This window comes from Tympanuchus pallidicinctus, unplaced genomic scaffold (genome assembly GCF_026119805.1).
Source record: "Tympanuchus pallidicinctus isolate F22 unplaced genomic scaffold, pur_lepc_1.0 scaffold5, whole genome shotgun sequence".
Taxonomy (NCBI): Eukaryota; Metazoa; Chordata; class Aves; order Galliformes; family Phasianidae; genus Tympanuchus; species Tympanuchus pallidicinctus.
This window is the reverse complement of record NW_026294769.1, coordinates 38,507,626-38,522,650: the sequence shown is the minus strand read 5'-3', so window position 1 is coordinate 38,522,650 and position 15,025 is coordinate 38,507,626. Positions and strand designations below refer to the sequence as shown.

Below are 15,025 nucleotides of genomic sequence, written 5' to 3'. Positions count from 1 at the left end.
TCATAGTAAACTTTTTCCTTTGTTCATATGTGCAATATCTTTTTGCACCAACATGCATCTGCAACTTGTAGCAGAAATTAAGACAGAATAATGATATACTGTGTAAAAATCCACCTCTTTTTGTTTTGAACTTGTCACCTGCAGTTTTCATTTAATGTTCTTGAGCTCTCATATTTCATGAGGAAGTAGGATTACTGATTTTCTCATTTTATCTTTTTTTACTTCCTGTCCCTTCATCTCAAGATCCCTTTTCCAGGCTAAACAGTACTTGCTTGTTTAATCATTCCTCGTACGAAAGATGCTTTCATAGAATCACAGAATGGCCCAGGTTGAAAAGGACCTCTAAGCTCATCTATTTTCAAGCCCCCTGCCATGGACAGGGTCTTTAGTAAGTAACATATATTTTCCTCAGGTTATACCATAGCATAACATCAGTACCTGTTCTTGACAACAACAACAAAAATGTCTGTGAAAAAAAGCAATAAAATGAAACATTTAAAAAAAAACAGTTAAGGAACATAGCTAACTACTAACCTGTCCTTTTTCAAAACATGAGTGTCTTAGTCTCCTTTTGCAGGAATCTCCCTGCTCTCCAAATATAGTTATAAATATGTCTGCGTCAGTTCCTGATGCAGGCAACGTTCCTGTATGAACACTGACTGAGTAAAGAACTTCTGTAATGAAAAATCAGAGACACAAAAACATTACCAAATCAGCATTTTTAGCAATGTAATTACCAATCATTATAAAACAGGGTACTCTAGGTGTTTCATTATGAAACAGGATATTCAAGACCAAGAACTGAAGCTTTTGTACTTGACATTAATGTTTTGTCTGTTTCTAACTTTGCTACTATCTCACAACGCAGTACAGCACTGGAGATGATATGTCCTTCATGAATCAGTACAGTATTCCATGCTTGCTATTATAAATGAAGAAAACACTTTCTTATCCAGTTGTCACTGAAATCAACAGAAAGAACACCATTCATTATGTGAGGCTTTTAACAAGCCTTGAGTCCTTGCAGATTAGCATTCTTAAATTAGGCTAAACCAATGTAATGACGTAACATAGAATAAACACAGATACAACATATACATGAATGAAATACACTATTTGTTTTGGATCAGCTGCGTTCTGTTTTAGTCTGGCACTTTGATAATTATGTCCACCATTAATTAGCTGTTCAGGAGAAATGGTGACCACCAATTAATTTGTTAAGGTTCAGCAATTTATTTGGATATGCATCATTATTATTCAACACAAAGGACAGCTTGCCATGACTTGCTGATGAGTTATGTAGTATGTATTGCTTGAGACAGTAGGACAAAGGATTTTTCTCTTTATGGTTTCTGTGAACACTGTGAAGATTTTAATGTTTTAATAGACTATTATGATCAAGTTAGGTGGCAAATGCAAAAAAGTTTGAAGTATTTTAACTAAGAAGATGGACTACTATGAATGAGGTTTTTTTGCTAAATATTGTTTGAAATGTAGTCAGAACAAAGGAAAATTTTATCATATTTTCAGATGCAATGATTAAATGAAACAGAGCTACTGGAGCAGAAAAGAGGTTTGGAGAAAACTTCAACAACTTCTTTTTTCTTTCTGTGAACCATGCATTATGTCTATACATGTGCATTTTTAAATCCATGATATTGTCCCTCACCTTATGTAAATCAGTCTTTTTCTGAACATTTCACTAGACATATACTAATTGGGTTTTACAGGTTGCAGAATTTCAGATTAGTGCTTAGACTAGTGAAAACAAAATGTCAGTTGCTTTAAAACAGATTAAAAACATATGAGCAATACATGTTACTAAAGACTCTGACATTCTGAATGAATATTTAAAAATCATTTTGAGTGATTTGTTTTATAATAAAATGCTTTATATTCTTGCTCATTGTGCTTATTCCATTAAATAGTTCACAACTTTGTATGAGTGTGTTTATGTATTTCTTTACATATTTATTCTTTGTTCAGCAACATACCTCTGAGTGGTGCTTTGTCTGGTCTGACTGCTGCTAGCTCTGTCACAGTCTCAGATCCATCTTCTCCAAATAGATACTGGGCTTCAGTGGGAAAGCTCAGTTCCTGTTTAGTGTCCAGATCTTTCAGCCTAAGCTGCAGAAAAAAGTAGAAACACATCTGCTTCTCTGAAATACTGTGCTTTTTATTTCCACTCCCAAAGAAACCATCTTCTTCCTATTTATAACACACACAATCTTTGTAAAGATACCTCATTCTGCATAAGGAGAGCTACAATAGTGCCAGTCCCTGATTCTGCAGCCTACTTATATCAGCATATATATGGCACAGATACTGGGAACACTTATAGGAAACCAAGTTGTAGTTTAACCTGCTGACTTATTCCCAGCCAGTTCATGAGCAGCAGCTGCCCCCTCACATCCAAGTGTCCCAAGCTTTATTGCTCAGCATGACACCATATGATATGGGATATCCCTTGACCTGACAGTAAAAGAAGCTGAAAAGTTCTTGATTAATGTAAGCACTACTACTCAGCAGCCTAAAGCATCAGTGTGCTCTCTTAAATCCAAAACATGGCATCATACCATCTACTGTTAACTCTATCTTAGACAAAGCTAGGACAGAGGTGAAGGATATAGATTAAATTGTCTTGTATATACTTGCAATTTCAGAATTTCAAATGAATAACTACACTTAGAGCACCATTATATTATATATGTTATACGTTATATGTTATACGTTATATGTTGTTATACGTTGTTATACGTTATATGTTGTTATATGTTGTTATATGTTATATGTCCCTTTGTTTTGCCAAATTTTGTTTGTTTAGATGTGACTTGCGGTATTACAGCTGGGTTCTTCAAAGTAGGCAGGAATTAGGAATGCAATAGCCTTTGGAGTTCCCTGTAGTAATTATGGCATTTGAAGAATGAATTCCAATAGGGGGAAATACATCATGGACACTGGCAAATTAGGCTCCAAGTCTGTGTACTTAGAACCTCCAAAGCAACAAAGGAAGCATAGCTTTGGGAGCCTAGTTTTTTAGCTCCTGTTGAAGTCATCGCAGAGATCTGGTTCACAAGAGGGAAATCCGGGCTGTGAACTTAATTCTAGGTCAAGTGATAAAGTACAGAATAAAAGTGTAACAAGCATATGCAAGAACATTTCAGGTAACTATAATATTCAGGACTCAACTTCAGTAATATCCAAGAACTGCAAGGCTTTGGAAATGGCTTATTGAGACTCTGTGAGACTTCTCTTTGTACAGAAATATTATTATTAGGAAGAGATGGAAAAGGAAAAGGGAAGAGGGAAAATTTAATGTCACCGGCAATTGAAACTCTTAGGCAGAGATTCCCAAGTTTACTTCCACTGCTTACACTTTTATCTCCTATCAGTAATAAAATTATACTAAGGGTTAACTGAACATCTAAGCAAGTACCTTTCAGAAATTGGATCCATTAAAAAAAGAGAAGGGAAAGGAAGGGAAGATGTGTAACTTTATGAAGTAAATTTCTGCAGCAAAATGTACCTGACAGGCTCTTTCTAGTCATAATATTGCATCTATGTGTTTTATCTCCCAATCATATAGTATTTCTATATTTTTTTAGAAAAGTAAAAATGATTTTGTTTTATTTTGGAAAGGGAGAAAAACTGCTTTTAAGTAAGAAAAAAAACCCAGCTCTTCTATAGTGTATAAGTCTTCAAAAGTTACAGGAAAGTTATGTTTTAGCTAAACTTTGATAATTTTCTAAAGAAGTTTACAGAGTACCATAGGAAATCAGAAGGAAAATCTCTTGTACACTAAAACTGTTGTAAAAATCAGAACAGACAAAAGATAGAGCAGCAAAAGGAACACAGGGATTTTATCTCTGTTTTATACTTCACAAATGCATTTGTATCTGTTTTTGTTTTTGTGTGTGTGTGAAATTTCTGAAATTTTCATTATTATTCCTTTCATTTAATGAGAAAGTAATGAAAATGATTCTTTTTCCTTTCAACTAGGACTTGGTTTGACCACTGATTCATAGCGAATTTGCACATAATGACTGACTCCTATAGTTTTCTATTTCTGCACAGCATTTCTGGTTTTTGCTGCACTGCAAGAATTCTACTAAAATCGAAACATGTTGCTACATTTTAGATTAAGATTCCATATAAATAATTTATAAACAAACTGATAAATGAGTAATAGATGTTATAAACACATTACTGGCACAGTATATGTTACTGTTGCTTATAATGTGGGTTGTAAGTGCACCAGCAGAAGAGACTACACAGATCTATAGCAATCCATTGACTTCTTGTAGACTGCAAAAATTTATAGCTACTAATAAGCTATTTATTTAAAACGACAACAACAATAAAGCTATTGAAGAATTTAAAAGCATCACAAAAAATCACTCACCAATTTGCAGAGGGTTGTGGTTGAAGAAAAAAACATAACTGTGCAGCAAAAAGCAATCAGATTTTTATGAATTTTCTGCCATGTTTGAAGCTACCTATTCAGGTGTAGCAGGTATCATAAGGGTTAGAGTCAGTCTTAAAAATTTTTATCAAATGGCCTGGAGAAGTGTATTTAAAATGAGAAATCTGTGTTTTTTAACTTACTTTTTTTTCCATTATTATAGCCTGAATTGAGACCACAAAGTGAACTGATTAACACATTTCAGAAGATAAACTTCTTCTCTGTCCTCAGTTGAGGATATCTTCCTTTGAGTATCATAAGCCCATTCGGATTTCACCCTAGAATTCTGCTATCTCTAGTTTTTTCCATCAGGATGGTTTCTGGACTGTTTATTCATTTAAAGATTCACCTTACACTCATTTAAATTTGCTGTAGTGAGAAGGAACTGTGTGACCCAGTTCAGAATATTATTCTTTTACTGTCCTGAGAATAATTCAGTGCTATGTCTATAAGTCGTATGGACAGTTGCCTCCAAGTCGAGTTTATTAATACAACTTTGTTTAGCTTTAATCTCCAAGCTTGAGGCTTTTCAACAAAGCCTAAGAGTTTACATGAGTTTACAACACCCTTCTACTCAATCTTACAACCCTTTGCAGAAAAGTATACCTTTAAAATCTGTTTGCATCGTAACATGGACAGAATTAAATAATTTCACCACCATTTTTCATGAGAGACTTTAAGTACATATTAAACATCAATTAGATGTTTAAGGTCCATTAATGAATGCTTTGTATTGAATAAATAAAAAATGTCAGCTTGATGGCTTTCCACAACTAGGTCACGTTGTATCTGGGGGCTATCAATATTTCAATGTTATCAATATTAGCATCTCCTAACACCAGGAAAGAATGCTGCCCTCCATACCATGGTGCAGCATGGATCCACACAGAAATGAGTGGGTATGAATGTATGTGCTTCACTGGGCTGAAACAGGTGGCTCTGCTCTCAAAGAGATCTCGAAATTGTAGGAAATTATCTATAGACAAAAGGTGACTGAGCCACAAGATGTCTGGTCCGGTTGATGTGGTAGAAAACCAAAGATGACAGTATGTTTTTCAACAAAAGCTACTTATACAAGTACTCAGCAGAATACTTTGTTTCTATGTAGGATATACTGGAATACCTTGTGAAGCTTAATTCCTCTTTCCAAAGATGGACTGGATAACAAAAATGAAAGTTTTGTTATATCTCCAACATCTCCAACAGTCAACTGTTAGAAAAATAAATGAAAAAAAAATTGCAAACAATGAGTAATGATTGTTTTTTTCACGTTTAAGAATAAAAAACTTAGAGAAAGTATTGCTCAGATTCAAATACCTGCCCAGAAACTGCCATTAATTTCATGTGCACATTTCAGAATAAGTATTTTTCTTGGTTCATGGTAAAGGAATATAGCTTCTAAACAGTGAAAACAGATTAGATGAGGTTTGAGAAATAAAAAGTAAAGGAACTATGAAATAACTTCTTTAGTTAAAATCTTACTGTTAAGGACTACTAGACTTACTGCAAGTCAGTGAGGTTTTTCATGCCAAAGTTGTCATTTGCTCAGTAAAAGAGTTCTGTAAGTCATATGCATCAGCCTACATGTAAGAATTTATTCAACTGCTTAATTAAGATATGGAGGGGTAAACATCAACTCTAGCAAACAAAAAAAAATCAGCACATGGAACTTCACATTCAGAAGCTGCAAATCTTACTTTACTGTAACACTCCAGTAAAACTTGCATGAAAGAAAGAAGAAACCAACCAGAAATGGATTATCATTCAGATTCTGAACTTTCTGTGAAGAAGATTTCCCTTCTGTTCCAAATACCACAACTTGAACATCAGGTGTATCTTCTGGAACTTCCACACAGTGTACCCACATTTGCCATCGTCCTCTGCTTTTAGCATTAATTCGTTTTGTAAGAAGAGGTGTCACAGACATTTCTGTATTGGAAACAAGCATGCATTCAGAGCAGATATCTAAATTATAAGACAGTATGAACCATGACATAAAATTATTTTGCCTAGTATGACTGGATCTGCTACAGACAAGTCAGGCAGCAGTCACAAAAGCCCCATTGCTCATTCTAGTCCTATAAAGGTGTGTAAAACCAGGCTAGCTTCTTCACAAATTCATTTGTGACATTCACACAAGTGACATGTCCATCTTCTCTGCTTTGTACATGCTGCCAACGCTTGCAACTACTCGCCAAAGTTCTGAGAGTATATGTCAACTTTTGTAAGACTAAATTATGCGTTATCAACTCCTCCAGTAGCAGCAAGAACTAGAAGCATTGGCATTGCCATCATTTTCATCCCAAGCATGACTGCTTCTTTGTTTTAAAGAAGGCATAATTCACCTTGAATCAGGAGCCAGTGTTTGGTTTTGCCTACACTGTAGGTGAGCAGCCATGAAGTAGCCATGTGCTAACTTCATTATGCTTTGCCATGCAATAGTAATTCACACAAATAAGGAGCATTTCTGCTAGTATTTATTACCTTTGAGAGGAATTACCACTTCCACAAAATCTTTCTTAGGACGTTTATTGATCCAGTCATTATGAACAAAGACATGTGAAGAAAAAGGGTAGCTGACTTCTTTTATAACAATTTTTTCCAAGAACCACTCATCTGTATGAAAATAAATAGAACATTATTAATTTAAACTTTTTAAGTTACAAAATATTCTTGGTATGCAGTCATAAGTTTCTATCTTTACAAAATCAGTGCAATGTTTTCTTTTGTCTGACTTCTTAAGGAAATGAGACTTCTGAAAATATTGTGACTGTGCATGTACATTTCTGTCCCCCTGCTCTCTAGTACATTTCATACAGTGAAAAATTCTTAAAGAAAATTTATGTAGACTTAGTGAAAAAATAAATGCTTTGATAGATTTGATATATCCAAAGGATAGATCTATCAAAAGGATCCAAAGCTCCAAAGGATGGAAAAGCTTCTAAGAGATCTCTACACAAGAGATCCCATATACAAAATCCTATTATAAATATCCCAATGGAAAACAGCGTATCAGGATTTCTGCCAGATCAGGCACCAAAACATCTTCTCAACACAACTTCTGCAAGTATCTATGCAATCTAAAAAGATACAAACTTAGCTGAAGGTCTTCTCTTGAAGAAATCTAGTTAACGTATTCTCTGCAAACAACACTTGGACCCTTGAGTTTTGATAAACTTGGCTATACTCCTAGTTTTGGTGAAGTTAATGAAAGTCTGATCATCCAGTTTAGTGTAATCAAGTAAGAAATAAATGAGAAGTAGTTCCCTAATCAGTTTTTATATGCACATCTTTAAGTTCAATATAGAGAGTCATCTTATAGTCTTGCTTTTTGATAAAAATAACAAGAGACTCAGTTTATCATGCACTGGAATGGTCTTGTCTCCAATATCAACATTATCTGCACAAGTGGCAAACTTGTAAAAGCTTGAATCTCTTGCCTCTGAACATTGCTGGGCCAAAATTTTAGCCAAATTATTGAACGAAATATCAGTTTATGATGATCCCTGCTGTTACTGTTTCAGAGCTGAACAGTTTTCTTTAACAACAAGAGCTTTTGCTGAGCTGGAGGGAGGACACAAATAATATCCTGCAGTGAATTTTAGCACAGCTAGATACTTGAGAAGTATAATCCAATAGAAATAACAACAGAAAGTTGAGAGTAATTTCAAAAAAAAAAAAAAAAAAAAAGTATTTTAATCTCAAATTTATTACTGAAGTATAGAAAAAAAAATGCTGACCTTTTTTTGTACTCTTAAATCCAATGAGAACTTGTTTCAACTTGCCAAGGTATACTGCTTTGATTTTGAAAACATCCACCTGTAATGTGAAAATAATTTAAATTATATTTAACAATCTAGCTTTGTGCAACTGGACACTGTTCTATATCTTAAAAGAGGTAAATTTGTCTCATTCACACCATTCCATTGTCTCAGAGTTCATAATTAAACAGTAAATGTGATAACTGATATTTTCTGTTCCAGAGAATATTATGAACATAAAAAAATTGCTGTACATAATAGGATGTAATTTTACAAGTAATGGATAGCAATAAAGTCCTCGTGTCTTGCATATTCATAGACTAAAATAACCAAATCACAATGTCTACTTGTGTTGAAAGTTATTTTGAATGAGACCCGAACTCTCAGTGGAACTTGCAAATATCTAATTATTCTCAAAACCTGAAGCAATTTCATTTTCACTAAAAATCACAGTTAATTGAGTGGGAATTAGACAGGTAAATGAGAAACAAATGAATAGCATTTGGGAAGATTTCAACCACTCTGCTATATATCTCAGCTGAACATGAGCCAGCAGTGTGCCCAGGTGGCCAAGGCCTATGGCATCCTGGCTTGTATCAGAAATAGTGTTGTTAGCAGAAGCAGGGAAGAGATCGTCCTTCTGTGCTCAGCACTGGTGAGGCCACACCTCGAGTACTGCGTCCAGTTTTGGGCCCCTCATTGCAAGAAAGACATTGAGGCCCTGGAGCGTGTTCAGAGAAGGGCAACAAAGCTGTGATGGGTCTGGAGCACAAGTACTATGGAGAGCAGCTGAGGGAGCTGGGATTATTCGGTCTGGACAAGAGGAGGCTCAGGGGAGACCTCACTGCTCTCTGTAATTACAGAATCACAGAATGACCAGGGTTGGCCTCTTCACACACGTAACTAGTGATAGGACTAGAGGGAATGGCCTCAAGTTGCACTAAGGGAGATTCAGGTTGGATGTTAGAAAATACTACTTCTCAGAAAGAGTGGTCAGGCACTAGAATGGACTGCCCAAGGAGGTGGTGGAGTCACTGACCATGGAGGTGTTCAAGGAACGTTTAGACATTACGTTGAGGGACATGTGAGAACATGGCAGTTTAGTGAGAACTACTGGTGATTGGCAGATGGTTAGACTGGATGACCTTGTATGTCTTTTACAACCTTGGTGATTCTATGATTCTATTGGAATAAGGCTTTTTCATGGAAGCCATTTCTATGACAGATGTTTCTCTCTTCCATGATGAACAGACTTGATGGAATCTTCCCTTTTTCCCTTCAGCAAATATTTGCAATGATTTTATTATTTGCTTAAGACAAACAAACAAAAAATATTCCAAATCTGAACACAATGGGAGTCTAATAAAGTGTCAGCAAAATATTCCCTGTCAATCTGAAACAGATATTTCTGTTTGATCTTATTTGTTTTAGCTACTTTATTTTTATGCCCATAACCACTTAAGGAATTACTCTACTAGGAAAAGTTCTTGAACACTCAAAATGCAAGTATGAGGAAAAAGAATAATGGAAGCGTGAAAAAATAAATTACTGCTTGGAATACAGTTATTACTATTCAGGAAGGCTAATCAAGAGAAGGCTGTGGTATAAAGGCAAGTTATTCTGCAGAAATTTTATCAGAGCTACCAGGCATATCTAAACAAAGATAACTCCATAGGCTTAAAAGTCTGGAATATTAAAGATGAAATTTCAGAGTATATTTAGTTCAACTCAACATTACTTCATTAACTTAATTGCTTTACTATTGTTTAATGGTATTGATGTTTAATACGTTACCTATGAAAATTACATCTTAGTTAATAGAAAAAAATTATACCCACACAGAATGCAAAAGTTAGTGAAGTGTTTTTGATGCTTTGTACATGAAAAGTTCTATAATAACATAAGAAATAACAAAAAATACTTGCAGATTCAGTTATGTTTTTCCTCATTGTTTTACCTGCCCTCTAGCAAAAGTAATCAGGCTGTTTCTTGAGTTAAGCCATCGTTTCCCTGAGTCAGTCCTTTCTCCTTGAATACACAGATAAGCCTCACCAGTGGCATCTGCTTTCTTCAAGTCTCCAGTGTACAAATTGATTGAATATTCCACAACTTCAGAAAAAAAATGAATTTACAAAAAATGTCATCATGAGAAAATTGTGCTTGTCTACTTGCATAACAACTATATTATCTAATAATTCCTAGTAGAAACCATTGCAAACTTCATCTGAATCCCATACAGTGCCAGAGTACAAGTAGCACAGATCTGTTTCCTGGTAATGTCCTATCTAAAACACATTCCTACAGCATAACTCTCTGTTTGGCAATTCAAATAATACGATTTTGTTTCAGTTAGACACCACTCCCACAAAATCAGCACTACTGGCTGCTGCTTGAGGCAGAGTCTCAAAAATAATTCCTCCTCCTCCTCCTTAAAAGTAAATCTCTAAAAATATTTAGACTTTGGAAAGTCTAAATTCTGTTCTTTAAGAAAATTCACTCATATTTCTTTGTTCCTTCTCTTGGTAGTGTGCAATATCATAGAGCCATAGGACAGCTTGGGTTGGAAGGGACCTTAAAGATTATCTAGTTCCAACTCCCCTCCATGGGCAAGGATTGCAACCCACTCAGTCAGGCTGCCCAGACCCCAATCCAACCTGGTCTTGAATGCCTTCAAGGATGGAGCCTCCATAGCTTCTCTGAGCAAACTGTTTCAATATTTTCTTCTTTAAAGGAAACTAGAACTTATCACATACAAAATTGTTTAAAAGAAAGCTGGAATTTGACTGTCTTAAGATTTAAACTTCTGTAATTACCTTCCTGTGACTGAACCAATCAGGACTATCAATCTTTCTCACTTCTAAGCCCATAAACCTATCAGAACGAATTTGGAGCTAAAACAAGTTAACAATGAATAATGAACTAAAAATCCTCTCAATATCAACTTTAACACACAAGTATAGTTTATAATGGAAGGAACAAGGAAACAAACAGAATAAGGTCACAATATTATTCATGGTTATATACAACACCATGACAAAAAGGATGTCATGAAAAAAAATGATAAGCTTTTTGTTTGCTTGTGGTATACTATGTAAAACTTGTTCTTATTTAAATACAATAATAAATATGAGCTCACTGGCACAGCAGGTATCTAACTTTGGTGGCTATGTTAGGGATATGAACAGTTGTGAGGTGTTCTGGGGACATATTCTGGGAACAGACACTAAAAATCAAAGAGTTAGGAGTTAGATGTTCTAAATGTTCTGCTTCCGACCACACACATTATTACTTCAGCCTAAGGAAAAGAAGCCACACAAAGTTGCCCCTGTAAAAGTCACATTTAGGATGTGGGTAATAAACAGTATACACATAACATAAATATATTCAAGAATGCATATATTATCTTGTGAATTTTCTGATAAGAAGTTTTAAGACTGAAGGCCTGGACACTCTTACAACATGGAACGTGCACTGAGCTACATTTGACTACCCCAAACTATTTGGCCCCAGCTTCAATGGTTTTCATGACTTCAACACTGACACTGTGAAGCAGATCTCAACAATGCCCAGACCTTGATAGCAGTACGGTGCAGAAACTGTTCTGCCTGACTCTGCTACTTGCCCATACCTGAGACCTATGTGGTTGCACAACATTTGCTTTCCCAGGAAATGTGCTTGAACAAAGAAAAAAAAATAGTGCTTTAGACAGACACTGAACCAAGGTGCATTTTCAGTCTCACAACTCATATTTCAAGCCAGAAGGCATTGAAATACTCATTATTCAAGCCAAGTCTAAAATACATCACAGAATACAGAAATATCACAGTATAAATCCTGGAAACTTCTGATATTTTCACTACAGTTTACTTCTTGAATCAAATTTACTCCAAGACAGAAATGGCCCTATTTAACCAAACTACAGCCTTTAAAAATATATAATTAGGAAAAATTTCTGGTAGGTTTGAGAGTGATTGTTAAGATCCCAGAAGCTAAAGCTGTCATTTATTTTCATGCGTAGGTGATAAGAAAACAGGGAGGAAAAAAAAAATGTGTTCTGAGGATATTTATTTTTAAGCTTTTCTTACAGCTCTTTTCACAAGTTGGTGCTATTCATATTGAGTGTTATAATCAAAAGGCCTGAATTCAAATATTGTGACATATTATGTAGCTATTTCTTTATATGTCGAAAAGAAAAAGGTCACATCAGTGGAATGAGAGAGCTTTTGCTTACTGGGTGGTTTTGCATACTGATTGAAAAATGAATATTTAAAATTAAATAATAAGGGATGCATCAGTCTAATAAAGGTGCGCTCTTTGCACTACACCGAAATCTTTTTCTTTCTTTTCATCTTTATACCATGTGGGGATGACAACTGAGAAAATGAGTTTTCTGAAAAGTAATTTGATTTCACTGTGTCATTATTTACTTCAGGACTTCCCTTGGGAATTTGCTTTTCTAAGTATCTAAACCATGGTCTGAGAAAGTGTGTGTAATCAATGACATCACTCATGTTTGATGGTAAGTAGTAGACAAAGAGTTTTCCTAGACTGACACTTTAATTTATGTCAGGTTTTACTTAAAGGCAGGGAAATATGCATTGTCAGATGAATGACAACGTAGCTGCAAATGACTGTAGGCACATAGAGTTGCTTCTGATGGAAATCCAGATATTAAAAGTATGTGCGCTGTCCAGGTGACTTTTGCTTTTTTTTTTTGCTTTTTTTTTTTCCTTTCTTTTTAGGCTTTTTTGGTTTTTAAGGGAGCTGGAATATGGAGGTAAGAAAATGAGTTATTCATCCAGACTGGTGGCTCACCTGTGTCCTCTATACTGCTCATATGAGCAGATCCACTGAAGTCAAAAGGCTGCTTGTGAATAAGAGCTTGGGCCACAGACCTGATCACTCATATAGAGGTGATTAGAAACCAGAGGGCTTACAATGACCTTTATTGCTTTGGTCTGTGATCATTAATATACTTAATAATGATCTCAACTCTAGTCACACAGCTAGTTACTTCATAATATCTGGATTCAAATGAGATACATACTGAAAAGTAGCAACATTTCTAATGCTTTTGCTGAGTCAGAATTTCCTTGTGAATCTGCTGAATCTGTTAATGCATAATTCAAGGATCACTGTAGTCGCAGCAAATATTTCCCATTAATTTTCAAAGATTTTGAACCAGAGGAAGCACTCCTGCTATGTAAGCGAAACAAAAATATACAAAGCAACCCTTATGAATGAAAATTTTGGGACCGTTCTCACAATGAAATGAACCACATTCCTCTAGCAATAATCTACTAATATAATCTACTAAAATAAGATGTTCTGTTCAACCTTGGCACTCTTAGCCTCTGCCAAATCCTATTTATAAAAAGCTCTGTTTCAGATGTAAGCCAACATTTTTGAGATGTGAAAGTGACCACCTAGCGCTCAGTAAAAGGGACAAAAAGAACAGCCATGAATTAGAAATAGGACAGAAGCTGTGGCTTTGAATTTTGTTGTTGTTTTTGTTTAATTTACTAAGAAACAGAATTTATTCAAGGATTATTTATATAAAAATTCAGTAACATTTGCCCAAAGGAAACTCAATATCCTCTCTGAGTAAAGAGTTTAAATGACAAAACCATACCCTATCCTAATACCAGAAGTACTGTTAAACCCTTACCATTATTAGGTTCTTAGCTTTGCAATGAAATTAAGTGATGCAGGAAATACACTGAGACTGGGAAGGTGGAAGTGGACCATCAAATGAATCCTTTTTCTTCTATTACAGATCTAAAAATCTTCTCTCATACTCCTTTCCTCTGCATATTAGCGAGCTCTCCACCAAAATATAGTGATGTTAATGTGGAAGGGGCAGGGTAAGATGCTGAATTTTAAAGGTGCTGGAGATCTCTGACAGGGACAATTTTCAATAGGCTTCTGCAAAAATTCTGCTGTACAAAATAGTATAATAAATAGGGGTTGTCAATATGGGGAATGAGTATTCCAGAGGTTACTGTCCGATGAATTCACAGATAAAAGTTTTGAGTTTAAAGTGATGTTAGGCAACTAAAATTCAAAGATAATTTTGCAGACAGGGATATTTCTGAAAGTTCATTTTGCACTTTGTACTATGCAAAAAAAAGAAAAGAAAAGAAAAGAAAAGAAAAGAAAAGAAAAGAAAAGAAAAGAAAAGAAAAGAAAAGAAAAGAAAAGAAAAGAAAAGAAAAGAAAAGAAAAGAAAAGAAAAGAAAAGAAAAGAAAAGAAAAGAAAAGAAAAGAAAAGAAAAGAAAAGAAAAGAAAAGAAAAGAAAAGAAAAGAAAAGAAAAGAAAAAGAAAAAGAAAAGAAAAGAAAAAGAAAAAGAAAAGAAAAGAAAAAGAAAAAGAAAAAGAAGAAGTTGAGGCCTTACCCTGATAATTTACTGCATAAAAAATCTCAAAAACTGAAATCAACCTTCTGGTGGAATTAAAGGCTGGGAAGAAGATTAAGGTCCAGTTTCTATAGCCACACAGTTAATTTGCTCAAGACTGTGGAGCAAATCATCTTGTACAGGTTCAATAATGGATTTTAAGAATCTAGTCCAAGGTACAGGATTCACCTATCTTATTCAGCAGCGGATGGTGAAAGAGGACTGAGTTAGCCAAAATAGGAATCAGCCACACTAAGCAGAATAATATGATTAATTTCACCAGCTCAATGCCCAAACCAGTCTGATTCATGTTAGATTGGTGCTATGCTTGAATTAATGAGGCTTAACTAATAAGCCTAATAAAAATACATTAGCTGGAATATTTCTGAACTACTTTCATTTTGGA

At 34.9% G+C, this 15,025-nt stretch overlaps 1 protein-coding gene across 1 annotated transcript in view; it reads right to left on the bottom strand.

The window, feature by feature from the left end:
* Positions 1-15,025, bottom strand: part of LOC128090691 (lipoxygenase homology domain-containing protein 1-like) — a 214,046-nt gene that overhangs the window by 44,863 nt on the left and 154,158 nt on the right. The window contains exons 40-46 of the mRNA XM_052703161.1: positions 10,181-10,332; positions 8,203-8,281; positions 6,947-7,078; positions 6,210-6,391; positions 5,586-5,672; positions 1,995-2,127; positions 535-674 (exon numbers count right to left, since the gene is read on the bottom strand). Of these exons, the coding sequence (XP_052559121.1) occupies positions 535-674; positions 1,995-2,127; positions 5,586-5,672; positions 6,210-6,391; positions 6,947-7,078; positions 8,203-8,281; positions 10,181-10,332 (905 nt within the window). The remainder of the gene's footprint in view (positions 1-534; positions 675-1,994; positions 2,128-5,585; positions 5,673-6,209; positions 6,392-6,946; positions 7,079-8,202; positions 8,282-10,180; positions 10,333-15,025) is intronic.